We start from the raw sequence: 27,975 nt of genomic DNA, 5'->3' as shown, positions 1-27,975 counted from the left end.
GGGTCGTGCGGCCCCGGATGCCCGGGCCCCGAGGGGCTGCCCGCGGCCTGGCCCCTGCGATGCGCCGGGCCGGGGCGTCGGGGCTGCTGGCGCTGCTGCTGCTGGCGCTGCTGGGCCCGGGCGGCGGGGCCGAGGGGGGGCCGGCCGGCGAGCGGGGCGCGGGCGGGGGCGGGGCGCTGGCCCGCGAGCGCTTCAAGGTGGTCTTTGCGCCGGTGATCTGCAAGCGGACCTGCTTGAAGGGCCAGTGTCGGGACAGCTGTCAGCAGGGCTCCAACATGACGCTCATCGGAGAGAACGGCCACAGCACGGACACGCTCACCGGCTCTGGCTTCCGCGTGGGTGAGGGCCGGGGGGCTCCGGCTGCGGGCATAGGGAAGGGCGGGCGGCAGCACCAGGCGGGAAACAGAGTGGAGCCTCGGGCATAAGAGATGGGGTACAGCTGGGGACCAGGGGCTTGTGGTCCTGGGAAGCCAGAGTTGACGGGCTGCGTGGAAGCCTGGACTTTTAAGCACTGGATAAGGGTTGAGGCTTGGGCTAGGGTCCCGGAAAAGACACAGGCTTCCTGGGAGATGCTCAGCTACAAGGCAGGGAGCAGACAGGGGCTTGGAGAGATGAGGGCAGGGTAGGAAGATGTGGAGAAGGGGGTAAATGTTTCCCCAAGAAACAGAAGTCTTTTTAAGCTGTCTGAAGCTTGGTCTGGTGGAAGGAGACACCTGTGTTCCCAAGCAGGAGGCAAGCTTGGGACTGAAGTGGGGGAGTTAGTTCTCAGCAAAATCTGAGGCTTTGAGGCCTAAGAAGTAGTGGTACGGGCCTGCTGGGGGGGGGCATTTTGGGTCCTCAATTAGCTCGTCTGTTTTCTATATAACTCATAAGTTCCAAACATCCGAAAGGCCCTCAGAGCCTTCCCCACGCCAGGCCTCTGAGGGCCTCCTGGTCAGCCTAGAGCCCACCCCTTTAAAGAGAAGGCCGGGGGCTCAAGACTCCTCCCGTGGGGCCCTGTGGGCCAGGCAGGGGGAGGTGTCCCAGTGGTAATTACCCTCCTGGACAGGGTAATTAGGCCGTGCCCAGGATGGTGCCAGGAAAACAGCCCCTCTCACACATCCTTATGTTCACTCAGGGCTGCAGACCAAAGGAGTCCCACTCACTAGTTCTCGTGTGTGTGTGTGTGTGTGTGTGTGCATGGCACGCTGTGATTAGTTCGAGTTCTGTGTATCTCGGGTGTGTGTCTCCAGTCACCGTCTGGGACTGTTTACACAGTGAGGCCGTGTTTGTGTGAGAGTGAGTCTGTGTGTGTGACGGGGGGACTGTGCATGTGAGTGTGTATGTGCCTAGCCTCCCAGGCCCCCTGCTTGGGATGACCTGCTCTCGCTATCCACGCTGCCCACATCCCCCAGGCTCGGTGCCCGGGCCACAGTGGGAGGGTGTCACTGAGAGGTCATTCTCACCACTATGGGTGACTCACTGGGAGGCAGGAAGGAGAGGATTCTGCCTCCCCTGGCCCAGGACACACCTCTAGTGCCCTTGAGGCCTGGTCTCCAGAGACTAGGCAGGAGGAGAAGGGCTAGTCTGGGGTGGTCTTAGCATCCCCCCTCCCGCACCATGGTGAGAGATGAGCTAGGGCTGCCCCCTGTGAGTGTCCAGGAAAACAGCACACGGCCACCTTCCCTCCCCAGAAAGTACAGCAGCCTTGGAACAGGCAGAAGAGCTGGATGTATGTGTCCTGTCGTTGTTCCCCTGTGCCTGCTCTGGGACACAGGGCTGAGGACCTCCAAACATGCCTTTTTATAGTGGGAGACGCAGACAGGACCACAACTGAGGGGAGGTGCCAGCCAAGCCTGGGGAGGGGGGAGGAGGTCAGACAGGGAAACCCCTTTCTGGAAGAGAAGCTGGGCCCAGAAGGATCAGATCTGGATGGGCAACCACCGACAAGGACCCTGGGATATAGGAAAGAGTAGAGATAAAGCCATAAGAATGCTGGGACACCAGTAAGAAGGAGGTGGGTCCTGGGCCAGGGACGCACAGGGTCAGAACAGAGGGAAGTGGACTGAAAGAAGGTTCCGGAGCGCGGCCTCACACGTTCAGGCGGGGAGTAGAACAGCATGCTGAGCGAAAGGGTGGGGTTCCTTTTGCTAGAACTTTGCCCAAGGTGGGTTTCTCCAGTCAGGCTTGGATTGTGGAAGGGTGGGAGAGAGGCGAGCGTCCTGGGAAGATAAAAAAAAGATGGCTTCAGGGAGGCTGTAACGGGGGTGCTGGAGTCTTTCATGTGGCTCATCAGACAAGAATTCCCAGGGGTGAGGCCGGGTGGATAGGGGTCCTGAGGTTCCATCAGGTCCCTGGGCTAAATCCTGGTGAGCTTAGACATGGCGTGTCACGGACAGCTGTAGGAGCCGGGGTAGGTAGCAAGATGGAGGGAGTGGGGCAAGGGTGAGCTAGAGGAGAAACTTGAGAGCCGACCTGAGGGGAGGGCTTTAGCGGTCACCTCTCCACACTTTTACCACACTGGGCCGTGAATCTGTGTAGACACTGCTCTTTCAAGGGAACCTTACCGCCATGGATGAAGCCCAGAAGCATGGGCAGGGAAAGCAAGTTGCTCAGAGACCCAAGGGCATGTGGCCAGAATTTAAGCCTGGAATTTAAGATTCCACAACCCATCCGTCATGGAAAGAAAGGTGTTGGGGACCGACAGAAGGCCGTTACCATGTGCGTGACCCGTTATCAAAGTCAGCTTCCCAGCTAGGGCAGAGGCAGTGGATGGCTAGGAAGTCGGAACAGCAAGCCAGGATGTGGGTGATGATGTCCCGAAGAGTAACCAGGCCCTGACCTCTGTCTCCTCCGCAGTGGTGTGCCCTCTACCCTGCATGAACGGTGGCCAGTGCTCGTCCCGAAACCAGTGCCTGTGCCCCCCGGATTTCACGGGGCGCTTCTGCCAGGTGCCTGCCGCAGGAGCTGGAGCCGGTACCGGCAGCTCAGGCCCCGGACTGGCCCGGACCGGGGCCATGTCCACAGGCCCGCTGCCGCCCCTCGCTCCGGAAAGCGAGTCTGTGGCGAGCAAACACGCCATTTACGCGGTTCAGGTGATCGCGGATCCTCCCGGGCCTGGGGAAGGACCCCCTGCACAGCACGCGGCCTTCCTGGTGCCCCTGGGGCCAGGACAAATCTCAGCGGAAGGTACTAGGAGACGGGCCACCCAGGGGTGCTGAAACGGGCGGGCAGTAAGGGTGGCCGGATCCGGGCACGGGCCGGGCCCTGGAGGAGCTCAGCGGCCGCGACCCTCCGGGAGCGGGACAGCCCTGAGGCCACCGCGCCCCGCCCCCCAGTGCAGGCTCCGCCCCCCGTGGTGAACGTGCGCGTCCATCACCCTCCTGAAGCTTCCGTTCAGGTGCACCGCATCGAGGGCCCGAACGCAGAGGGCCCCGCCTCCTCCCAGCACCTGCTGCCGCACCCCAAGCCCCCGCACCCGAGGCCACCCACCCAGAAGCCACTAGGCCGCTGCTTCCAGGACACGCTGCCCAAGCAGCCCGTGAGTGAAACCACAACTCGGAAAGAACCCTCTTACCTCAGGGTCACCCCTGCTAACTCATCCGGACTGCGCGCGGCTGAGGGGCACAGGCTGGGGCTGGGGGGGGGGGGGAAGGAGCCTCAGGAGAGAGGCCCCGGGAGGGGGCGGGGCCCTCTGATTCCTCTCCACATCCTTCTCTCTAGTGCGGTAGCAACCCCTTGCCTGGCCTCACCAAGCAGGAAGATTGCTGCGGGAGCATCGGTACCGCCTGGGGACAAAGCAAGTGCCACAAGTGCCCACAGCTCCAGTGTGAGTGCCTGGCTCGGTGTGGGGTGAAGGGTCACCCAGCTTCTCTGCCATAGGAGCCTCCAAACGGGGTGCCCAGCAAACCCTCCCTCTTCTCCCCAGAGCACCCCCCCACCCCTGCGCTGTGCCTGTCCTTTCTCTACAGATACAGGGGTGCAGAAACCGGGACCCGTGCGTGGGGAAGTGGGTGCTGACTGCCCCCAGGGCTACAAAAGACTCAACAGCACCCACTGTCAGGGTATGGCCGGCCTGTGGACTGTAGGGTGGGCCGGTGGTCATGGGGGTGGGGTCGGCGCCCCAAGGTGGGAGAGAAAGGAATCTGACGAAGACAGAACCCTGAAGTGTGTGGAGCAGTTTGCTGGGACCTCACGGGCCGCAGCTACAAGGATCAAATCGCTCATCACAGACATCAACGAGTGTGCGATGCCCGGCATGTGTCGCCATGGTGACTGCCTCAACAACCCTGGCTCCTATCGCTGTGTCTGCCCACCGGGTCATAGCCTGGGCCCCTCACGCACACAGTGCATTGGTGAGACTTGGAGAGTCCTGGTCCCGGTATTCCCGAGGCGTGGATGGGAGGGGCAGAGCTCCAAGCAGAGTCAGAGGTCACAGAAGTCAGGGCCGGTTAAGGGTTGATAGCAGAAAGACTCGGAGCAGATGCGATCAGCGGAAGCCGAGGTTAGAGATCACCCGAGGTCAGATGAAATCAGGGCCCTGTACATCACTGGTTTGGTGAGAAGGACAAATGAAGTTCAGAGCACCTGGAATCAGGAGCCAGTGGGGTCACATGAGCACAGGGCCACATCTGAATCTAGAGTTGACAGAACCAGAGAAGAAGGGGCTGGGGCAACCGGACAGAGGGACCCGGGCAGGGTTGAGGTACTGTCCTGCGCTACCACCCCTGCAGCTGACAAGCCGGAGGAGAAGAGCCTGTGTTTCCGCATGGTGAGCACCGAACACCAGTGCCAGCACCCTCTGACCACCCGCCTCACCCGCCAGCTCTGCTGCTGCAGCGTGGGTAAAGCCTGGGGCGCCCGGTGCCAGCGCTGCCCGGCAGATGGTACAGGTGAGCCAGAGGTGGGTAGGGGTGAGGCGGGGGCGGGGAGACAAGCCCAGGATCTGTCCAGGAATTCACTTGCCATGTCCACATCTCGACCACAGCGGCCTTCAAGGAGATCTGCCCGGCTGGGAAGGGGTATCATATCCTCACCTCCCACCAGACGCTCACCATCCAGGGAGAAAGCGACTTCTCCCTCTTCCTGCACCCTGACGGGCCGCCCAAACCCCAGCAGCCTCCTGAGAGCCCCAGCCGGGCACCACCACCCGAGGACACAGAGGAAGAGAGAGGTCTGGCTTAATGAATGACTCCAGAGCCACAGATCAGACTCGTAGGCGGAGTTTCTCTTGGGCAGTGGTTCTCAACCTGTGGGCCGTGACCCCTCTGGGGTCACATGTCAGATGTCCTGTAGAGCAGATATTTATATTAGGATTCGAGGCTGTAGCAAAATCACAGCTACAAAATAGCAAACATACCCTAACCCCATTATCGAAGCTTTGACCCTTGACCCAAAGGCATGACTTTTGACCGCTGTGTGACCAGCCCCAGCCACGCAGCCCTAGCTGTGGATCCTTGACCTTGACCTCCCACCCTGACATTTAACCCTTCATCTTTCCTTTAGGAGCCACCATGGACCCAGTGAGTACGGGAGCCCGGGTGGAGGGGTAGGGAGCCGAGGAAGCTCAGGAGGGCTTATGTTTCTATCAACCGCAGCCAGTGAGCGAGGAGCGGTCCCTGCAGCAGAGTCAACCCACGGCCACCACCGCCCCTGCCCAACCTTACCCAGGTGAGCTAAGCACTTCTGGGAGGGGGAGCAGCCCTCAGGGGCTACGTCCCAGAGGTGGGGGGAGGGGGGCTCGCTACAGTGAGCACTAAGTGTGGAAGCTTGGGTGTGGCCTACAGGGGTAGGAGGCTCTCTGAGAATACCCCCGCTTCTGCCCGCAGAGTTGATCTCTCGCCCCTCCCCACCCACCTTTCACCGGTTCCTGCCGGACTTGCCCCCATCCCGGAGCGCGGTGGAGATCGCCCCCACTCAGGTCACAGGTAAGGCCTGCCAGCAGGGCCTCTTCCTGGGTCAGCTACACATCCATCACTCACTAGGATAACAGGCTAGCGCTTGCCCAGAGCTGGGAAGCAGCAGAGGCCTCGCTTGCTTTGCCTTCCAGTGGGCCTGCTGGTATGATCGGCTCCATCTGAGAGCATTCATTGTTCAGTTTAGATTTACTGAGCACCTACTATGTGCCTCCCACATAAACCCAACCAAAGCAAACAGATCAAGCCAGGTGTCGTGGCTCACACCTGTAATCTCAATACTCTGGAAGTGAAGGCAGAAGGATTGTCTAGAGTTCAAGGTCATCCTGGGCTATGGTATGACACTCACAAAGTAGATAAGTAATGAAAGTCCTGAGTGTCTCATAAATGCTGAGAAAAGTCAGAAAAGACAGGAGGTCTGCAGGTTGTGATAGTAGGTACACACCATGAGAGGGTGTGTGGGTGTGTGTGTGTAGCATTTTGAAGATTGCTAGACGTTCAGGAGAAGTGGGGAAGGGAGGGAGGGGCACGCAGATTCAGAAAGAGAACATTCCAGGGAAGCTAAGTCTGGGCGAAGGTGCAGAGAAGTATGAATCATTGGTGGAGGAGGGAGAAACCACAGAGAACCAGGGGAAAGCCAGTTCATGAAGCCGCCATAACAGGCTTGAGTTTGATGCCAAAAGCTATGAGAAGCGTCTGCAAGGACTCGGGCATCGGAATAACTGCCAATGCAGACCAAGCCTCTCTCTGCCAGGCTATATGTCAAGAGTGTCTCAAACTGAATATTGTTTCGCTTTCTCATACTCCATGGGGAAAAATGCTTGCCTCATTTTCCAGATGAAAAAAAAAAAAAAAGCTCAGGTTCAGAGAGGTTTAACAATTGGTCCCAGTGGCACCAGATCAAGCCTAAGTCGAGGGGCCTCCAAAGCCACAGTCATTGAACTTGACTGAGTCTAGACGAGGGGTCAGGTGAAGGGTGACTTCCCTGGGGATTGTGGGAATGTGGAGTTGGTCAAGATGCCAGGGAGCGAGGCAAGGAAGCCTGTGGAGAGCTACACCAGGCAGAGAGCAGCCTACAAAAGCCCACGCACTGCTCGGGTGTATTTTGGCAGAGCTGAGTTTAGGATCACCTTGGGCCTTCATGGAAAAGATGAGGAACAAAAGGGGAAAGGAGGAATTGGAGCTTAGTGAACAAGAGAATGAGAGGAGCCGTCCATCTGACCATGTGGACACAATTCTGGCACAAGTTTGGGTTCCTAGGAACTGACTGGTATCTGTCAGTCAGAAGGGAGATAATCAACCACTGGAAAATGGAGGAGCCAGGTCTTTGGAGCAAGGGGTGTTAAAGTCACTGGCTAGACGACATGAACAAACCTGAGGAGAATGTTGTCTCAGAAACTCTTGGGAAAGGGGTATTAAAAACATTAGGGCACTTAGCTGATGAGGTTTGATGTGAGGTGACAGGGGTCAGGCTCTTGGAATGCTGGGTAGGGATGGAAGTAACAAAGGTGGCAGGGACCCAGGAGACCTTCTGGAACAAGGACATTAGCATTACTTGAGATAATGTCTTAGGACTCAGATGCTCATGTGCGGAAGCAAGAGGTCACTGTGTGACCAAGCTCTCCCAATCAGTGGGGCTGGATTGTCAACATCTGCCCCTTGGTTGTGGCAGGAAGCAGGTATTCCCTGATCGTTCCCCTTGACCCCAACCCCCCCCCCCCATGCCCCAGAGACGGATGAGTGCCGACTGAACCAGAATATCTGCGGCCACGGACAGTGTGTGCCCGGCCCCTCGGATTACTCCTGTCACTGCAACCCTGGCTACCGGTCACATCCGCAGCACCGCTACTGCGTCGGTAGGCTGAGCAGGCGGGGTCAGGGGTGGGGTAGGGGAGGAGCGCTGGGCGAAGGGGGTGGGGAGAGCCCGCGAGCAGGCCCGGGGCTTAGGACTTGCCTTTGACGTCTGCTGGCCTGCCTTGCCCTCCAGACGTGAACGAGTGCGAGGCGGAGCCCTGCGGCCCCGGGAGAGGCATTTGCATGAACACCGGAGGCTCCTATAACTGTCACTGCAACAGGGGCTACCGCCTTCACGTGGGTGCAGGGGGACGCTCTTGCGTGGGTGAGCGCCGCCATCCAGGGGTGCCGTGGGTATCCTGGGCGGGACCGGCTCCCAGGGCCCCGCCCAGGCCCGTCACACGCCCCCGCTTCGCGTAGACCTCAACGAGTGTGCCAAGCCTCACCTGTGCGGCGACGGTGGCTTCTGCATCAACTTCCCCGGTCACTACAAATGCAACTGCTACCCTGGCTACCGGCTCAAAGCGTCCCGACCGCCCGTGTGCGAAGGTGGGTCACCCCTCCAGACCCAAGCGAGCCTCCCTGCCGTTTCCCGACGTAGGGTGGGAGCGAGAGGCCAGCACCCATCACTGACCCTCTCAGGCTGGGGTCGGGGGAGCCCAAACCGGTCTCCTTCGGCTTGATTTGTGACGGAGGGAGGCCCTGTCCCGGGCTGTGGGCCGGGACCAGCCCTGTTGTCCCCACAACTGTCCCCTTCCTTTTTCCTTCCGTGCAGACATTGACGAGTGCCGCGACCCCAGCACCTGCCCGGACGGCAAGTGTGAAAACAAACCTGGCAGTTTCAAGTGCATCGCCTGCCAGCCTGGCTACCGTAGCCAGGGGGGCGGAGCCTGCCGTGGTGAGGGCGGATCTGGCGCCACGTGGGGGGCGGGTTTCCTGGGAGTAGCGCCCCGCCTCCAGCCCCGGGCAGTTCGCGAGCAGGGCACGGTTCCTCCCTGCAGATATCAACGAGTGCTCCGAGGGCAGCCCCTGCTCTCCTGGATGGTGCGAGAACCTTCCTGGTTCCTTCCGCTGCACTTGCGCCCAGGGGTACGAGCCCGCACCGGATGGCCGCAGTTGCGTGGGTGAGCTCCAGCGCGCTCGCTCGGCGGGCCAGGGGCTCTTGTTCTCTTGTGAGACCTGTGAAACCGGAGCTTGGGAGGGTTGTTGGCTCACCGAGGCTCATGTTTTCAGTGAGGCAGCTGGACCTTGGAGGGTGGATTTTTTGTGTGTGTGGGTGTTTCGCCTGTATGCATGTATGTATCCACAAACATACCTGGTGCCCTCAGAAGCCAAAAACCGGGACAGGAGTTACGGGGGAACTGGAGTTACTGGCCTCTGTGAACTCCAGAGTGGGTGCCGAAAATGGAACCCCAGTCATGTGTATGAGCCCTTATGACTCCAGGGGCTGTACATAGGGTTCCTGGGATTGTGCCCCTTTAAAGGGGAAGATGCTAAGCCTATCCGTGTTAGGTAAGCTCAGCAGGGTGGTCTCTTTGGGTCTCTCTGTCAGAGGTGCCAGTAGAACAGTGTAGGTTGGGAGGCTTGGACCAGACACGTCCAGGTGGAGCTGTCAGTTGCGGACTATGGGGGTCATGGAAAGTTGAGGTGAGCCTGCTCACCCATGCAAGGAGAGTTGGCTAGAGCGTCTAGCAGAGCATCGTGGACCCCAGCACTAGGGGAGGCAGAGGCAGGCAGATCTCTCTGAGTTCGAGGCCAGCCTGGTCTACAAAGAGAGTCCAGGACAGCCAGGGCTACACAGAGAAACCCTATCTTGAAAAAACAAACAAACAGAAGAAGAAGAGACGGTACCTCCTGTTTGGTGAGTATGGGTGAAGAAAAGGGGTGTTTAACACCAGACACGGCTAAGGTCTCCTGGGAGCACTGGGTTGGACACGCCCATGTACGGTTTTTATGGACAAGGCCCCTAGGCCCCAGCTCCGTGCTCCAGACAAATGGGGGCAGTGGGAAAACAGTAACAGTAGGCCTGAGGCCGCCCCCAGCCAGGCCCTGACACCCCCTCCCCCATGCCTGCAGACGTGGATGAGTGCGCAGCCGGGGACATGTGCAGCAATGGCATCTGCACCAACACAGCGGGCTCCTTCCAGTGCCAGTGCCTGTCCGGCTACCATCTGTCAAGGGACCGGAGCCACTGTGAGGGTGAGAGCTCCCAGAGCCTGTCCCCAGCTAGACCGCAGCTGCGGTTTGTCTGGGGGTGTGGGAGTAGAGAACCCTGATAACCCCAGGCTGTGGGGGGGGGTCAGCCCACAAGTCTCCAAACCCCGATCTCCTACAGACATCGATGAGTGTGACTTCCCGGCGGCCTGCATCGGGGGCGACTGTGTCAATGTCAATGGTTCCTACAGATGTCTTTGTCCCCAGGGCCATCGGCTCGTGGGCGGCAGGAAGTGCCAAGGTAGGAGGAGTTGGCTGAGGGCTCCCGGACGGGAGTGGCAGGGCAGAGTAATCTGTCTGACAGGCCGCAGCCTCTCTGTAGCCCTTCTGTTCATCCGCTCCTTCATCAGCTCCATCTAACTCTCATTCACGCTTGCATCTGTTCTCCAGCGAGGATCACCGAGCTGGTGGCGGTGTTTTTGCGTTGCTTGCTACCTTGGAGCTCTGTCAGCTTTGTAAAGATTTTTTTGAGATTTTAGTTATTTTTACTTTGTGTATGCGGCTTTGCCGGAGTTAGGTCCCTGCGCCATAGACACGCGTGGCTGTGGAGGCCAGAAGAGGGGGGCGGAGCTGCGGATGGTTGTGAGTGGACATGTGGGTCCTGGGTCATCCGGAGAGCAGCTGGCACTCCTAAGGGCAGGGCGGAGCCACCTCTCCAGCCCCTCTGCTCGGCTCCTTACAGATACAGTAGTCTAACCCCTCAACTATGTACGTATGTACCATACCTGACACCCCTATTTGCCAAGTGCTGTTTTAGGTATTTCAGCAATGATCTGGGGCTCCTAGATTTGGGGGGGGGGCATTAAAATGAGTCTGAGGTTCAGGGTGAAGGTGCCTGGAAGTTAATTAAAAGGAGATGACTGTGGAACTGGGACTTAAGCCTAAGGGGGTCTCTCAGCAGGGGTTTTGGGTGGGAAGGGGTCTCTCTGGGTAGGATTCTACCCTAAAAACAGCCGTAGCAAAGTTCTCATTGTGTCTTTTGGAGGAGAGGGGACAGCTCTACCCTGAGCAAAATGTTGGGAAAGGTGGAAGAGTGATGAGTTGAGTTTATTGACACGTATCTGTCATCCCAGGTACACAGGAGCCTGAGGCAGGGTATCAAGTTCAAGACTAGCTTAGGAAACAGAGGTTGCTTCCAGGAATAGCAAAACTGATGAGATCAGAAGGGAGGTCTCCAAATGTCAGCCGAGGGTCAGGAGCTCATTCCGTTGCCGGGAGGACCGAGGGTTTGTAAGGGCTGACAACAGTGCCACAAACCTTCCCGCACAGACAGATCCAAGGGGACTTCTGTTGTGTGCACTTTGAAACCAAAGCAGAAATCCAGGTTCTGGGCTCGTGTGAGGCCTTTGGGCACACCCCAGGGAGAGAGGGGCCAGGTCTCTCCAGAGCTGAGCTTGCTCTTGCTTCCTGCTCTCCCTGCACCTCCTAGACATAGATGAGTGCAGCCAGGACCCAGGCGTGTGCCTGCCCCACGGGGCCTGCGAGAACCTCCAGGGCTCCTATGTCTGCGTCTGCGATGAGGGCTTCGCACCCACCCAGGACCAGCATGGGTGCGAGGGTGAGCACCTTGGTTTATCTCACACTGGGATTCTGAATTCCTGGAACAGTGGGCGGAGCTAGGCCTCTCACCACGTGACAAGGAGAGCCAGGGCAAGTGGTGGAGAGAGTGGACGCCGTTTGGGGTACCGCAGCCAGGGCCAACGCTGCTTAATCCCCCCCCCCAGAGGTGGAGCAGCCCCACCACAAGAAGGAGTGCTACCTTAACTTCGACGACACAGTGTTCTGCGACAGCGTGTTGGCCACCAACGTCACGCAGCAGGAGTGCTGCTGCTCGCTGGGGGCTGGCTGGGGAGACCACTGTGAAATCTACCCCTGCCCGGTCTACAGCTCAGGTCGGAGGGAACCCCACCCTTTCCCGGCGCTCCCGCCCGTTCCCGGGGAAACCAAAGGGCCTCCCCTCTGGGCGGGCGGGAAGGGAGGGGAGAGCGGACGTCTGGCAGGCTCGCGCTCAATCCTGCCTTTCTCCCCCGCGGCTCCTCTCAACCTGCAGCCGAGTTCCACAGCCTCTGTCCTGACGGAAAGGGCTACACGCAGGACAACACCGTCCTGAACTACGGCATTCCCGCCCACCGGGGTAAGCTCTGATCTGGCACCTCCCTGCCCCTCCCCGTCACGGTTCGGCTCAGTTTAAGGTGGGATCTGCTACTCCTTGCGTAAGCCCCACCCCTTACGCCAGCTCGCCCCCCCCCCCCCATAACCCCTGCCAATCATCTGCCTTGGGTTCAACTTTCCCAGTAAGCCCCGCCCACGAGTCTCAGGGGCCCGGGCCTCGGGGAGGAAGAGGCCGTCGGGGAGTCACATCCCCCTCGGTCTCGCAGACATCGACGAATGCATATTGTTCGGGGCGGAGATCTGCAAGGAGGGCAAGTGCGTGAACACGCAGCCCGGCTACGAGTGCTACTGCAAGCAGGGCTTCTACTACGACGGCAACCTGCTGGAGTGCGTGGGTGAGCGCCGCCGCCGGAGGTGGCCCGGGGAGGCGGCCGCCCCGTCCAGGCCCGCGCCCGGCAGCGGCCGTGCTCTCTCTCCATAGACGTGGACGAGTGCTTGGACGAGTCCAACTGCAGGAACGGGGTGTGCGAGAACACCCGGGGAGGCTACCGCTGCGCCTGCACGCCGCCGGCCGAGTACAGCCCCGCGCAGCGCCAGTGTCTGAGCCCCGAGGAGATGGGTGAGGCCCGGGGAGGGGGAGGGCGGCGGGGGGGTGGGCGGAGCCTCGACTGAGCCGTGATTAGCGCCCCTGCCCACCCCCGCGGTGCCCCGTAGACGTGGGTGAGGGCCAGGATCCGGCTGGGCGCCGCCCCGGCCTCCGTGTCGACCTCCAGGGCTCCTACCGCCGCGAGTGTCGCCTACCCTGGGTGCTGTCGGGGTGGAGCCCCTGGGCCCCGGGCGGCAGGTGGGAGGGGCGGTCCCTGACTCCCTCCCGCGGCCGCGGGCCTGTCCCCCAGAGCACTCCCCGGAGCGACGGGAGGTGTGCTGGAGCCAGCGAGGGGAGGACGGCATGTGTGTGACGCCCCTGACCGGGCCGGCCCTCACCTTCGAGGACTGCTGCTGCCGCCAGGGCCGCGGCTGGGGCACCCAGTGCCGACCGTGCCCGCCACGCGGCGCTGGTGAGCCACCGGGGGTGGGGGGGCTGAGGGCGGGCACTGGACCACCGCAGTGTTACTGAGCCTGCGCCCACTTCCAGGGTCCCAGTGCCCTACCTCGCAGAGCGAGAGCAATTCCTTCTGGGACACGAGCCCCCTGCTGCTGGGGAAGTCTCCGCGAGGTGAGGCCGAGGGGGCGGTGGTGCGGGTCGGAGCCCAGCGGCGGGGGCGCGCGCTCACGTCTGTATTCTCCCGGCTGTGTAGACGAGGACAGCTCCGAGGAGGACTCAGATGAGTGCCGCTGTGTGAGCGGCCGCTGTGTGCCAAGGCCGGGCGGGGCGGTGTGCGAATGTCCTGGTGGCTTTCAGCTGGATGCCTCCCGTGCCCGCTGCGTGGGTGAGCAAGACCTTAGGAGCACAGGGGCGGCCGAGTCGGCAGGAAGTGGGTGGCGCCGCAGTGGCACTTGACCCAAAGGCCGCATCTGTCGCCCCTCCCCGCAGACATCGATGAGTGCCGGGAGCTGAACCAGCGCGGCCTGCTGTGCAAGAGCGAGAGGTGCGTGAACACCAGCGGCTCCTTCCGCTGCGTCTGCAAAGCTGGCTTCACGCGCAGCCGCCCCCACGGGGCTTGCGTGCCTCAGCGCCGCCGCTGATGCCGCCTCGGCCCGCACATCGGTGATCATCGAGGGAGTTTTCCACTGATAACGGAGACAAGTACATCCTTGCTCCTGTCCAAATGAGAGCATGGACCCAAGGATCTTCTGGGGCCCACAGATCTCCTTCTTGCACCCCAATACCCAAGGGTGCTGCTGTCTGCAGAGTCCTGTCTGCTTTCCTCCCTGAGGAGGACTCCTAGAAAATGCAAGTCAGATCTGCCCCTTTAATTTACTCTTGGCTTTCAAAGCAAACAGATATTAACATCCAAAGCTGGTTGGGACGGCAGCAGCAAGACCTACTGCCTGGGTGGGCTAGGCCGAGCTGGAACCCAGGATGTGAAATAGAATTTATTGTGGCTCTGATTATGTACACTAGATGTGCTTGGCCTGCTGACCAGGCTCACATGGTTTGTACAATAAATACATCCACTGGGGCTGTTCTCCATCGCATGGAAATGCCCAGAGGTTTGGGGGTGGGGCTGTCAGTCCAGCTTCCGGGCCCCCAACTTCATGGGCCCCTTGGTGGCCTTTTTCTCCGCCCGCTTGGCTTCCATTTCTCTTCTCCGTTCCTCACGCTTTTTCCGTGCCAGCTCTGCTTTCACCTGTCCTGGGATCATGAAGGAAAGGGTGACTGAGTTGCCCGGTCTCAGCTCTCTGCCCTACCCAGGCCCCTCTGTCAGTAGAAATACTCACTGCTCTCAGCCTCCAGGCCTTCCCAGTTGTCTTCACTCCAGGAATCTGGGTCTGGCCTGGGCTGAAAAGGGAAATGCAAGCTAGAGTGGGTCAACCCCCAGCTGCAGTCCACCCAGAGCCATGCTCTCCACAGGCTACTACCTGAGTGCTGGGCCGAGCAGACAGGGCAGCAAAGGGGTCACCCTTGTCGCTGGGCTCTGTGCCACCCCAGTTATACTCGCTGGCTAGCCGGGTGCCTTCTGGGGGTGGCTCCACAGAGCTGGGCTCCTGCCAGCCCTGGTCCCAGGAGCCCTCAGCTTCCCAGCTGCTCCAGTCTGACTCCAGAGACTTGCGGTCTGGGTGGCTGACCTGTGAGTGAGCAATGGGAGAGAGGGGTAGGCTAGTAGAAAGACAGATGTGCCACAAGATGCTCCATATATACCTGCTGTTTGACCCGGCCCACCTGGCCAGCGCGGCTCCCTTGGCTCTTGGCACTCCAGTCATCCTGCTGTGCCAACACAGATTCAGCTTCCTGCTGCCGGGTAAGAAGGAGAAAGACATAACCAGCAATATTCTCACCCCCAAGCGGGCAAGTACAGTGTGTCCTCCTAGCCGTTGGGTTTTTTTGTTGTTGTTGTTTTGAGGCCTACCAGCCCTCTCCTTTCTGATCCAGCTCTCGGGGATCCTGGAGTTGAACAGCTTAGTGGCTGTTGCTGACCAATCATGACTAATCCATGAAGCTCACCTCCTAAGATGCCATGCAGATGAGGGCAGGCCCAACTCTAGTCTGTACTCCTCTGAAGAATGGCCTGTGACCTTGATCTGGGGTTCCCTGGTGAGGCCTCCCAGCCCTGCTCACCTCCAAGCTGCCCCAGTCCTCATCATCCCATCTGTCAGCAGCAGTGCTGTCTTCTGCTGTGTCCTTGTCTTCTTCCTGGGTCTCCCAGTGGCCTGAGGTTGCCAGGGGGGGAGGGGCAGGGACTGGAGCAGGATTTCCTAGGGAACATAGAGTCTGGGTTCTCAGGGTAGATGTGGCTAAAGAGGAAAAGGGTGAACGGAGAAGGAGTACCAGCGAGGCCCCAAGAGTGACCTGGGCCTATGCCTCATGCCCCTGTTGCTACATCAGGGGAACCTGACAGAACAGCCCTCAGTCCTGATGCAGTGGGCCTGGGGTACTCACCCTCTGGCACTGCTCTCTGGGGCACAGAAGTCTCGGACGGCATAGGTGTGGGGTGTGCACGGATCAGCTTGGAGGTGAGTGAGGACACCCCAGTCACAGCCCAGCCTGCCCAGCTGGCTGCGGCTCCTCCCGTGCCAGGGCTGGATGCTGCGTGGACATCCTTCTCTGGACAGTGAGAGACAGGCAGAGAGAGGCTTCGTGGAGAGATGACAGAAGGGCCAGCTCTGCAACACACTGATCCACAGCCAAGCCTCCCTTCCCCAAATCCAGTCCTCTCCTCTGTAGAACATCTATGGCTACTGGCTAAGGTTTTTCCAGCTTTCAGATGCTTCCATGGGATGGGACATATCAAGGGACAGTAAAGGACATAGCAAAGGGGAAGCGAACACAAGTGTGGCCACTCACCTACTTCTGCCAACTGGGTAGGGTCCTCTGACACAGACTCCAATTTGGATAGGAAGCTTCGAATGGTCTTAAAGGCCTGTGGAGCAGCAAGAGGCCAAGCTGGGTGCTCCAGCGTTCCCGAGGGATTGCCAGGCCTCTGAGAGAATGAATACCCCTGAGCCCAGCTCCCGGGTCTGCCCTGGGTGTGCCTTACCTGGTCTCGCACAGATTTCTCAGGGTCCACAGTAAGGCCGCAGAGCACAGGCAAGATCTTGTGGGCACAGTCATCCATCGAGTAGAGATTGTGTGTGGCAGCAAAGCCCAGGACACCAGCAACCCGGGATGGTGCAAATGGGTCCTTAGTGGCCCGGCTGAAGGCGGAGGTGAGGACCCTGTGTCTAGTCTGGGAGCCCAGATGGATAGGGGAAGGATGCTTGAATGTACAGAACCAACAAGGGGCCCCAAACTACCAGAACTCGCTTCCCAGGGACAGGGGCCAGCACTGGACTCTAGTCTAAAAATGTCAACCTATCATTCACAAGTTAAAGAGACTATACTGAGCAGTGGTGGCACATGCCTTTAATCCCAGCGTTCAAAGGCAGAGGCAGGCAGATGTCTGTGAGTTCAAGGCCAGCCTTGAATTCCAGGACAGCCAGGGCTTCTACACAGAGAAACCTTGCCTTGGAAGACAAAAAAGGAAGAGAGTTCACAAACATGGACCAAGGCTTCTCCTGGACAACTGGGTTCCACACTGCCTCGAGGTGTAGGGCCGGAGCAGTCACCCTGAAGCGGGGTGTGTACCTCTCTTCTTCCCTATCTGCTGATCCTATGCAACAAAAAACCTATGGATTTTTTTTGTTTTCGAGACAGGGTCTTCCTGTGTAGCCCTGACTGTCTGGAACTTGCTATGTAGACCAGGCTGGCCTCGAACTCACAGAGATCCACCTGCCTCTGTCTCCTGAGTGCTGGGACTAAAAGTGTGCACCACCATGCCCAACTTTCACTCATTCTTGTTAATGGTCTAGGCCTGGCAGGAGTCTGATGTGTGAAGACTTGGAGTCAAGCAGGCCCGGGTTCAGAACCCAGATCTACTCCCTTCCTAGTTGCATGATCTACAGCTGAATCTACCAGACAGCCCAGGCATTAGGCCTAATGATGCAGGGGCAGAGTCTATGGCACAAGGACCCAACCACATAGCCTTTGTAGCCCAAACGGAGGCTGCCATCCTTCTGCAGCTCTGCGCATACTCACATTAGCACTGAGGTAGGAGCCGATTTTGCCCAAGCAGACTGTGGTGTTGCAGCGAATGGGACCCTGGTCATCCTTGGCTTGCAGCCTTGCAAAGTGCTTCATCAGCTCCACATTGAGGTTGGCCTCATTCAGCTTTGGGGCCAAAAGCAGCATAGACTGTAGAGTAGAGGGGACAGAGGGTACTGTGAGCAGGGGCAACAAAGGACTCCTGGGAGCGTACACAGGCTGTCAGGCCCATCCAGCCCCATCCTGTCCCAACTAGCATATTAAGAAAGGAAGTCCCCTATTTCTGCTACCCTTCACAGCAAGACCCCAGAGGTTAGCTTGATTCTGCTCCATTCAGACTTACATATCAGTACACTCTGACACCCACTCTACCAAACTGATAACCGATGACCTCCAATTTGCTTAATTTGATTTTCACCTTAACTATGTTTTGTAGCTTAAGCTGTCCTTGAACTTGGCACCCTTCTGCTTTGACATTCTCAGTGCTAGGAGCAGAGGCGTACATCACGCCAGGACTTAGCAGTAAAATTTATTTACTTGTTTTTCAAATTGCTAAATGTAATGGCTTTTCTGGTTTCCTTTCTGTTGCTGTGACAAACCCTTTAACCAAAAGCAACTTGGGAAGGAAAGGGTATGTCTCATGCCACAGCTCCCGGGTCACGGTCCACCACTAACTAACACAAGTCAGGGCAGGGACACAAGGCAAGAACCTAAGGGAGAGCCAGGCACGGTAGTTATGTCTGTATTCCCAGCACTCAGGAAACAGAGGCAGGTTTACTTTTCTGAGTTCAAGTCCAACCTGGTCTACACAATGAGTGCCAGGGCAGCCACAGTGGCAGATGTGTATGGGGGGGAGCAGGGTGTGACGGCGACAACACAGAGGCAGGAAGCAGGAGAAAGCTGCTCTTTTTTCACCAGATCATGCTTTCTTGTACAGACCAGGACCACCCACTCAGGGATGACTGGGGCCTCTTACATAAATTAGAAAAAAGACCCAGAGACATGCCTACAGCCAATCTGACCTAGGGAATTCCTCATCGTGAGCTTCCCTCTTCCTAGGTTACTCTAGACTGTGACAATAAAATGAACCAGAACAAGGTTTTCTCTTGCCACTACCCCTGACCCTAAGGAGTTTTGACACCCCCAAGTTCTTCCGCCACTTTTACGCTTGTCTGGTTCTGCCCAAGCCTGGCTGACTACTCTTTTCACCAAGCTATGCGCGGTCAGAAACCTCAAAGTTCGTTCTTCGGCTCCTTTTGGATCTAACAGCCCTGCCCTTCTCAGTGTTCCCCCTGCACGGCTTACACACCCAATGACAGTTGGCTCCGCAGGGCTCTCTCACACAGGGAAGGCTAGGTCCGTGCCCCAGAGCAGCAGTGCTCAGGAGAGGCTTCAGGACTGACCCAGAGCGCTCTGGCCTCGCCCACGGTTATGCTGGGAGGTGATGGGAGCTACGGAAGTGAACCTAGCTCACGGCAGCTGATCCTTGGGGCCATAGCCTGGGAAGGTATCACTTGCCCCAGCCCCCTCCCCTCTGTCTTTCTGTCCGTCTGTGATGAGGCTTCCCTTCATGGCCCCTGCCAGAATGTCCTATCCCCATGAGCCCAGATGGAACAGCTATGTGGCCATGGACTGGAAGACCTGACACTGACCAAAATGCTACACCTTTCCTCCCTGGGTCCTTTCAGGTCCTCTGTCACAGCAGCAGGAGAACCTGAGCACAGCCCCCTGGTATCCATCCTGACCTAGACTCCTTCCCTGTACCTTACCCAAGCACAAACTCCAGCCAGCTCAACGCCTCCTCCCGAGAGCAAACCAGCTGCAGCCCAGCTCCTCCCACAGACCCGCGCCTCAGTCTTCTCAGAACGCTTCACCTTCAGACCCTTCCAGGAACTTCCATTAGAAGCCTCAAAGTCGCCCTTAACTCTCAGAAACTACTGTCAGCCCAGCTTCAGAATGGCTTATTCCCCACGTTTGCCACCGTCACCCCAGCTCCCACCCTGCCTGGCAGTCAGGGCTCCACAAAGACTACAAAGAACCTGCCAATGCCCAGCCTCACTTCCGGTGAGTGTGCCAGGTGCCCCGCGTGCCAACAAGGCCCAGCTCCAACGACTATTGTCTGACCGGCTCCCCCTTTCATGGCCACGCCCCTTCTGCATGTTGAAGCCCCCTTTGCTACACTGCTAGAAACTTCCAGCCTCGGAGCCAGAAGTGCTGAGCCTTCCACAAGGAGCGTGCTTCTTCCATGTCACCTGGCAGACTGGATCAAAGCAGTTTCTCCACTACATCCTCTCTCCCCCCCCTTATTTAAAGATTTATTTATTATTTATACATATTCTGTCTGCATGTGTGTCTGCATGAGGGCACCAGATCTCACTCTAGATGGTTGTGAGCCACCATGTGGTTGCCAGGAATTGAACTCAGGACCTTTGGAAGAATAGCCAGTGCTCTTAACCTCTGAGCCGTCTCTCCAGCCCCCCTCTCCCCTTTGTTGAGGTAGTCTCTTCATGTAGCCCAGGCTGGCCTTGAGCTTATGATTCTCCTGACTGACTCCCTACCACTGGATTACAAACATGAGCTTCAACACTGGGTTAAAAAAGTCTTTCTGAGACAAGGTCTTGATATACATAAGTGTGTGTGCGGCTGGCCTTAAACACCCTATGTAGATCAGGCTGGCCTAGAACTCACAGCCATCCTCCTGCCTCTGCCTCCTGAGTGCTGACATTACAGGTATGTGCCTCCATGTTGCAGTTACTCCCATATTTAAAGTTACAAATTCTCCTTTTACACTCTTCACTTTCTTTTTTTAAAAGTTTATTTACTTATTTATTTATTGCAATGTACTCACTTTGCATCCCTGCTGCAGCCCCCTCCCTCCTCTCCTCCTGGTCCCACCTACCCTCCCTCTTCTCCCCCTCTGCTCCCACCCTAGTTCGCTGATAGGGGAGGACCTCCTCTCCTTCTATCTGACCCTAGCCTATCAGGTCTCATCAAGGCTGGCTGCATCACCTTCTTCCTCTGTGACCTGGCAAGACTGTACGGACCCCACACACACACAGGGGGAGGTGATCAAAGAGCCAGCCACTGAGTCCATGTCAGAGACAGCCTCTGCTCCCCTTACTAGGGAACCCATTTGGAAAATGAGCAGCCTATGGACTTCCTCTGAGCAGGGGCTCTAGGTCCTATCCATACATGGTCCTTGGTTGGAGTATCAGTCTCTGCAGGTTCCCTAGGCCCAGGTTTTTTGGCTCTGTTGGTCTCCTGTCCCCTCCAGGTCCTTCTGTCTCCCTCTTCTTCCATAAGGTTTTCTGCACTCTGTCCAAAGTTTGGCTATGGGTCTCAGTATCTCCTTCGATGCCCTGATGGGTAGTCTTTCATCCCTTTCACTTTCTAATGAAACACACATCTGTATATTGTCTGCCAGGCCCCTTGTCTGTCCCCTTCAAGGACAGAACTAACTGCCAGTGTGCTCTGTGTCCCAGTATGGGGCCAGCCAGGTCCTGGGAGCTGCTGGGTGTCGGCTGAGAGGACTGCAGACTGAGTACCCCGAATCCTTCCTGCTTTCAGGGCTGTCCCCAGGGACTAGATTGGCAGCATGCATACATATGGACCCACCCACCACACCCTTAGGTTCAAACCAAGGCCTGTGTGTGTTCCAGAGAGAACCACTCTCCTGTCTTGGGAGACAAGGGGTAGCCACTCTGGGCTTAATTACACCCACCTTGACTGTCTGCTCCCGGATGGCGGGGTTGGTGTCCAGGAAGCCATGAATGACATGGGGGAAGATCTGGGTGTTGACTGTTGGCTCGTCGAGGTATTGGATGAACTGTTCCATCTGTGGCCCCGAGTGGGGCAGGAGAAGATAGCTGTACCCTCACCAAAGTCTCAGGGCCACTCTGGCTTTGGGTGTTCCAGTACAGACACTGGCCACCAGGCAGCTTCCTGAGCCCAGCTCATGTATGTGTCCTCAGAAGGGAAGTGCATTTGACAGTTGGACAGGAACTGGTCCCTGGCCCCTGGGAGTCACCAGTTCTTTCTGGTTCATAAGGACTCTCTAACCTAGAGGCCAACAATCTGTTGCTCCAGCTGTCTTGGGACTGACAAAAGAAACTGTGTCCTACTCTAGAGGACCTAAGTGACTGCGTCTGGACTGTCCCAAGGCTGCAAGAAACCCTGGGCCCAGCTCCATCTCCTGGGAGCTTTCCTGGCCCTTCACCTGTGTGATGCTCATGGTAGGGGTTTCTAATGTCCCTGTGCAGCCAAAGCACAGGCTCCGACCACCTGCCTAAGGCTGGGGTGATGGGAGCCAGGATGGGGTCTGGGAAGGGGACCTCTGCAGAGAAGCTGGCTGAGGCGTGTACCTGCTGGAGGAGGCGGATGCGCATGGCACGGTCAGTGGAGGAGAACATCTTCACCACCACGGGGATGATCTTCTGTTGGTACTCTTCAGCACTGAGGAATTTTCCCACCTGAGGAAGGAGCAGAAAAGGGGCTTCACACCCACTGGGCTAGGGCAACTTCCCTCAACTTGCTTGGCCTCACTGCTGGCTTCCCAGGATAGGGATGAGTTGATGGTAGAGGAAGCATTTCCTCAGCAGGCCCTTGGCCCACACTCTGCGTCGGGCAACTCTCATTTTAACCGTCTTCCATGTTTTAGGCAGCTGTTGGAAACTCGGTGCCCCCCCCCATAAAGTGCCGCCTATTCGCCATATGCACACAGAATTCTGCCCACAATTTTTGAGGGTTCCAATTAAACAGAATTTGATGGCTGCCTTTTAGACTCTTCCAGCAAGTCCTGTCGAGGGTAAAGAGTCTCCTGGGATGGGGAGGAGCTATGTGCACTGGCTAGCTGGAGCTTGAGGCAGAAGAGACAATCTAGCCCCTAAAGTCAGAGCTGAGTGCCGTGAGGAGAGTAGGGTGGAGTGCAAAGAGTTTACTGGGGCTTGCAGACATGGAGCGACAGCTCTGAAGAAAAGGGTCTGTAAGCAAACGAATCTGGAAGCCCAGGGGCTGTCCTTTCCTAAGGCAAGAAGTCCGCTAGCCTCCCTGCCGCTGGCCAGGTGCCCTGGGCTTGTCCTGAGGGCACTGGGTTTGAGTCTACCCTGAGTATGCTTCTCACCCGGGGCTGTACCCCCCCAGGTCTTTGGATCCCACAGCGCCTGGCCCCCTTTACCTTGAAGAGAGGTGTGAGGACCACGGCCCCAGCATTGCCAAACTCGAAGGCGGTCAGCAGCTGCGGCAGCACCTTGTGCCGACAGAAATCCTCGGGAAATGAGTCCAGACTCTTGCTCAGCTCTTGGAAGAACCTCTGCTTCTCAGTGGGCTCTTTAATCTGGGGGAGCACGGGCAGGGCTGACGGGGACAGCCACACCACGCACACTCCACATTTGGGTGAGGGCAGGGCTCACCCCAGCCTGAAGGGACGGGAGCAACGCTACGGAGCCCAGCTCTCCTCATAGGGGGTGATCATGGGCGGCCTCCTCAGCTGTAAAATGGCCTAACAGCTCTACTACCACTCTGAAAATGTTCATAAGAGCTGCCAGCAAGCCAGGTCTGACCAACCACACCACGACGCCAGTGCTAAGGAGTATCTAGAACAGGGTATGGGGGCACACGCCTTTGATCCCAGCACTCAGAGATGCAGGGGCAGGTCGATCGCTGTGAGTTCAAGGCCAGCCTGGTCCACAGAGCAGTCCAGGACGGCCAAGTATACATAGAGAAATAGGTCTCAAAACACCAAAAGGGGAGGAGGGGTATTTAGAGCTGGAGGCCACCACAGGCAACACAGTGAGTTCACGGCAGCCTGGGCTATAGCGTTAAACCCAGGGCCTGACGCACAGCCAGTCTTCTAGTGAGCATCTCTGCTGTCCCTGTCGGGTAACCTGTAAGGTAATCCATCACTAGGGAAATTAAACCCTTCATCTGCTTGTCCTCTGCTGTTCACAGCAACCCATGCGAGGAAACTGAAGCTCAAGTCGGGAAGGGTCTTACTTGGCTCCCTGGCCTGGCTGTGCGCAGGGGGTGGAGTTTCTGGAGAGCCATAGAAAAAGCCAGGGAACAGGCTCAGCCCACCACCAGACCTGGGCCAAGCCAGGCTCAACAGCCCGTTACTCTCGGGTACCCTCACCCTGAGGCTGTAATACCTACCATGCAAATTTCCTAGCACAGATTGAAAACTAAAATCTTCATACACAGTATCTCAAATAACTCTCCCCACAGCTTTATGAGGAAGGAAAGGAAAATGTCGGTAAACATTTTACCAACAAGCACACTGCAGCACAGACAGAAAGGAAGCTTGTTTAAAGACACACAGCTTAGAATGACCAGCACACCTCTGTAACCTTGCATCCTTCAGAAAGACGCTATCATCCCCCATTTACAAAAGAAGATGATGAGGGTTGAGGGTACCATAGCCAGAAGCTGGGCGTAGAGCACGTGTCTTCCCTGCACTGGGGAGACCAAGGCAGGCTTAAGGCTTCAAGGACACCCGGGGATACACAATGAGGCCCTGCCTCAGGGAGAAGGAAAACAAGTGTGTGGGTGGGTGGCCATTATCCCAAACCCCCTGTGCCCTCTGTTTTACTACCACCCTCAGGAACAGCCTGGCCCAGAGGCATGACCCTGAGGTGAGGAATGCCATGGCAGCTTAGAGCTGCTTAGTCCAGTGTGGGAGGCAAGCTCTTCCCACCCAGCATACTCCCAGGGGAGGTAACAAGTATGGTTTGAAGAGACCGAATCACAGCCAAGGCCACGCTTCCAGAGAGTCACAGAGGGTTCTCTTCATAGTCTACCCTGGCACCAAATTCCCACACTCTCCTGGGGGTTGGCCAGAAACAGCCCGTTTTCTCTGTGGCACGTTTTCAGGGGACAGGTGGCCTGGCAGAGCCAGCCATGTGAGGAGGACTACGTGTAACATTTCCGCTGCCCCCACGCTGGCCAGGGGACAGCAGGGCACAGCAAGCGCAGCTGCTTCTTCGAGATACAAAACTTTTGGTACCAGACATGGTGAACCAGGTCTTAAATCCCAACACTCAGGGATACAGAAGCAGGAGGATCTCTGTGAGTTTGAGGCCAGGCTGGTCTACACAGTAAGCTCCAGGACAGTCAGGGCTACACAGTGACACCCTGCCTGAAAACAAGAAAAGGTACCAGCCTCCTTTGTTGCTGCACCCCCAACTCTGCACTCTGCTCCTGCTCCTGGGCAGGTCTGCCACCCCCCTGCCCAGCTCCTGACTCAGAGGACAGCCTCAGTCCTTTGTCACTATGGTGCCATAAGAGCTGCTGGATGCTCTCTCTCCCTTGCATGAACAGAGATTCAGAGGTGAAGCAGAGGGCGCCCCCTTTCCCATGTGGTCTTCTCTCCCAGGACCATCTTCCCCACATGGCTCCTAGCCAAGTCTCTCAGGTCCTAGCACACTTCTCTGAGGGGACGCTCCGAGCACCTGGTCACTACCCTCAGCACTTACTCGGGGAGCATGGATTAACGTTTCGTTACGTTTCCTATATATAGAGAGAGATGGGGACCTGTTTGTTTACTCCCTGCTGGGTCCTTGAGGGGAGGTCTGACTCTCCTTCCTCTCCAGCACTTTGTGGGGCACCCAGGAGGAACAGAGGAACAGAGCAACAGTGCAGGTATGGAGTTCCTGGTAGGCGGGGAGCCGCTGAGGTGACTGGGTAGTCATTAAGCACCTGCTGTGTGCCCAACTCTATGCAGCAGCCCTCCCTATCTGCCTCCGCCATGAGCTGATTCAACAACCAGAGATCAAAAACATCAGGAAAGAAAGCACTGTCTGTGCCACACACTACACGACACTTTTCTCCACAATATGCCAAACATCATAGTACAGTAACTATTTACACAGCACAAGAAGCATATAAGGTGCTACAGATAATTTAAAGAATACGGGGGGGCGGGGAGGGTAATGGTTCAGTGGGTAAAAGTACTTGCTGTGCAAACGTTGAGGACCTGGTTTCAAAACCCTAGCACCCATGTAAAAAGCCACATACACCTTTAACTCCAGTGCTACGGAGGTGGAAACAGAAGGATCACTGGAAAATCCTGGCTCCAGCCTGAGCGAGACCCTGAGTAATGGGGCCCAGGCAACAAGGACAGAGCAGGACACCTGATATCATCCTCTGGCCTCGGAACATTTGCACACAGGCATGTCCACCTCCTTACACACGTGTATACACAACACACACACATGCATACACACACACACACATAAGACTATGAAAGGATATAAATTATATGCAAATACTGTGCCATTTCTTATCGAGGACTGGAACACCTGCCAATTCTCAGGAGTCCGAGAGCCAATTCCCCACTGTGCTGGTTAGATTTTTGACCTCTGGGAAGAGGGAACCTCAACTGAGAAAATGCCTCCATCAGAAAATGCCTGTAGGGGACATTTTCATGATTCACGACTGATGTGGGAGGGCCCGGTCCCCTGTGGGCAGTGCCACTCTTGGGCCAGTGGCCCTGGGGTTGGATAAGACAGCAAACTGAAGCAAGCCAGTCAACAGCATCCTTCCTTGGCCTCTCTGGCTCGAGTCCCTGCCCTGACTGCCCTTCATTATGGACTGTGACTGTGTAAGCCCTCACCAAATTGCTTTTGGCCAGGGGGTTTTAGCACAGCAACAGAAAGCAAACTAGAACACCCACAGATGCCAAGGAGGACTGACTGTGCTGTGTGCTTTGAACGCACAGACTCTGCCTGGCCAGGCTCCTGTGAAGGAGGCATTATGATCACTTCAGGCACGAAAAGTCACAAGGTGACAAGAGGCCACAGCCAGCGTTTGCACCCAAAGGGCGTAACTCTGCTGTCCTTGCTTGACTCCACACGATCCAGGCGTGGGAGATGCCAGAACACAGGTGAGAGGCCACGGCAGCTGGGAGCTCACCTGAATCTCTTCCAGAAAGAGGTTGGTCTCCACAAAGCGGTGGCTCATGAAGCCACCGGGTGCCCGGCAGTTCTGCAGGAAGCGGGCCGGGTTGGGACGTACTTTGGGGTTAGCTCCCACCAGCTCGCAGTAATGGGTCACCAGGGATTTGGGGATCTGTGGGAGACAGCTCCATGTCAAAGAAAGGGTGGTGGGCATGTGGCAAGGAAGAAGGGCCTGGCACAGAAGAGGCAGGCAGGGGCTGGACACTTACCTTGCCAGGGTTGCGCAGGGCGGCCGCCCGAGGAAGGGGCCCGTTGAAGACCTCCCAGATGAGGCAGCCCAACCGCCACATGTCTGCTGACCTGTGGCGGTAACCCAGAGCTGTTCAGGGATCCCCGACATTAGTGCCACCTCCAAACTGCTTGAGCTGCCTGGTACCCACTGAGTCACAGGCCCTGGCTGTGCCCCCCACCGACCCCTCGGCCCCACTGAACAACAACAACAAAAGGCAAAGCTCAGAGAAGAACGGACATCTGCTTCCAACACACAAATTCAGAGGCACAGAACCCCTAGACTATGTCCTCCTGAGACCCTGGTTCCCTTCCCAGGCAGGCAGCAAAGGCCAAGGGTTTCCCGTCTAGTCTAGGGGTCCTAGGGCTGCAGGGGGCCTCCAGCGCAGGGAAGATCAAGGCACATAACCTCAGGCACCCACCACTTCTCTTTGACAGCTCTGCTACTGTTATCAGCCAGCTCCGGGGGATCGTACTGCTCGAGCTCAGGGATCCCCTTGCTGGGTGGTCCCCCGCCGTTGCCCTGTGCAGAGTACATGTAGTCCAGACCCCCAAGTTTCCACTCGCCAGCCCTGTCCACAAACACGGCGGCCATGCAGACATTATTGTGGATGAGGTTGCAGTCGTTGACTAGGAAGCTGAGGGCTTTCACGATCTGGTGCAACCCCCACGACAGCTCCTGCTCCTTCAGGCCACCTGCTTCTGCTCTTGCCTTGAGGTATGTTCCCAGTGGGGTCACAGCCTCGGTCACGATGTAGAGGCACTTTTCTGTCTGGGTAAGGAAAAAGGTATCAGGGTACAGCTCCAGACAAGGGAGGGAAGATGAGGGGCATGATAGAGAAAGAGGTAGTGGAGAAGATACCAAATCTGAGGGTGCTGAAGCACTTGGGTACAAAGTGAGGGCCAGAGGAGAGTAAGATGGGCAGATCAGGCAACAGGTACCTCCAACCCATCGATATAGGCCAGGATGTTGGGGTGCCGGAGAGTTTTGAGGCGTTTAAAGGCAGCTCTGGCCACCTGGGTCTGCTCTTCAGCTCCGGGTTTCACATCATACACGAAGATGGACACGGCGCTGCCTGTGGCCTGATGGAGAACACAGCAACCTGAGAGGCACGGACCAGGTGACCACTCCAGCCTTCCTGGGCTTCACCAGCTCCGAGTCCGTCTCCAGAGCAGAAGGGAAGGGACTCCAGCCGGTCTCGCCCCAGGACAGCCCTTATGGATCGGGCTAGGCCCACGTGACCCCGTCCAGTTTGCTTGTCCGTCCCTCGGTCCTTCCGCCCGCCACGTCGTCACTGGTCGCCCCGCTCCCCAGCCCGTTGCCGGGAGCCTTAGTCGTCGCCACGTCAGGCCCGGCGCGACGCAGCGGGGCCGGCACACAGACTAGGAAAGACCGAGGTCGGCCGCGGCCTGCGGAGCAGCACCGTACCTCACCTTTTTGCGGCCTCGGTGCAGAGCCCAGAGTCCAGGCGGGCTGCCTTCGGGAGGCTCAGGGATCAGCTCGAACGGGAAGTCCCGGACAGGGTCCCGGGCAAAGAACCACATCGTCGCCGCCGCCACGGGCTCGGGAGCCTCCACTCCGGGTCCTCCGGCCGCCCGAGCC

General features: G+C 57.6%; 2 protein-coding genes across 4 annotated transcripts; one reads left to right on the top strand and one right to left on the bottom strand.

Moving 5' to 3' along the window:
• The first annotated feature begins 17 nt into the window (after positions 1-17).
• On the top strand, positions 18-14,137 carry Ltbp3 (latent transforming growth factor beta binding protein 3). Its single transcript, XM_055610391.1, has 27 exons — positions 18-339; positions 2,839-3,168; positions 3,318-3,520; positions 3,703-3,808; positions 3,951-4,043; positions 4,212-4,334; positions 4,713-4,871; positions 4,967-5,152; positions 5,485-5,501; positions 5,577-5,649; positions 5,808-5,906; positions 7,625-7,750; positions 7,882-8,013; positions 8,109-8,237; positions 8,464-8,586; positions 8,690-8,812; positions 9,765-9,887; positions 10,024-10,143; positions 11,332-11,460; positions 11,627-11,794; positions 11,953-12,036; positions 12,281-12,409; positions 12,496-12,633; positions 12,911-13,072; positions 13,150-13,230; positions 13,313-13,444; positions 13,549-14,137. The coding sequence occupies exons 1-27, from the start codon at positions 18-20 to the stop codon at positions 13,698-13,700; spliced, it is 3,762 nt and encodes a 1,253-aa protein (XP_055466366.1). The 3' UTR covers positions 13,701-14,137.
• Scyl1 (SCY1 like pseudokinase 1) lies at positions 14,039-27,975 on the bottom strand. 3 transcript variants are annotated; one of them, XM_055610392.1, is made up of 17 exons: positions 27,807-27,975; positions 27,315-27,455; positions 26,795-27,144; positions 26,354-26,444; positions 26,101-26,256; positions 22,370-22,528; positions 21,558-21,665; positions 20,918-21,031; positions 17,191-17,346; positions 16,154-16,342; positions 15,961-16,036; positions 15,556-15,720; positions 15,235-15,371; positions 14,839-14,910; positions 14,538-14,744; positions 14,397-14,457; positions 14,039-14,310 (listed from the first exon to the last, which is right to left on the bottom strand). In XM_055610392.1, the coding sequence occupies exons 1-17, from the start codon at positions 27,915-27,917 to the stop codon at positions 14,186-14,188; spliced, it is 2,418 nt and encodes an 805-aa protein (XP_055466367.1). In that variant the 5' UTR covers positions 27,918-27,975; the 3' UTR covers positions 14,039-14,185. The 3 variants fall into 3 exon arrangements, with proteins under 3 accessions (XP_055466367.1, XP_055466368.1, XP_055466371.1); XM_055610393.1 differs by having other exon boundaries at positions 14,839-14,907; XM_055610396.1 differs by lacking the exons at positions 27,315-27,455; positions 27,807-27,975 and having other exon boundaries at positions 26,101-26,269; positions 26,795-27,053.

Source organism: Psammomys obesus, unplaced genomic scaffold (genome assembly GCF_907164565.1).
Source record: "Psammomys obesus unplaced genomic scaffold, mPsaObe1.curated_primary_1811, whole genome shotgun sequence".
Classification (NCBI taxonomy): Eukaryota; Metazoa; Chordata; class Mammalia; order Rodentia; family Muridae; genus Psammomys; species Psammomys obesus.
This window is presented reverse-complemented; position numbering and strand designations above follow the sequence as displayed.

Coding starts and splice junctions, on each gene's coding strand:
- Ltbp3 (XM_055610391.1), top strand. CDS start 18: ATGCCCGGGCCCCGAGGGGCTGCCCGCGGCCTGGCCCCTGCGATGCGC. Junction 11,461..11,626: donor GGACCAGCATGGGTGCGAGG/GTGAGCACCTTG, acceptor CCCCCCCCCCAG/AGGTGGAGCAGCCCCACCAC. Junction 13,231..13,312: donor GCTGGGGAAGTCTCCGCGAG/GTGAGGCCGAGG, acceptor CCGGCTGTGTAG/ACGAGGACAGCTCCGAGGAG.
- Scyl1 (XM_055610392.1), bottom strand. CDS start 27,917: ATGTGGTTCTTTGCCCGGGACCCTGTCCGGGACTTCCCGTTCGAGCTG. Junction 16,037..16,153: donor AGAAATCTGTGCGAGACCAG/GTAAGGCACACC, acceptor GCTGCTCCACAG/GCCTTTAAGACCATTCGAAG. Junction 14,745..14,838: donor AAGGGAGCCGCGCTGGCCAG/GTGGGCCGGGTC, acceptor GCTCACTCACAG/GTCAGCCACCCAGACCGCAA.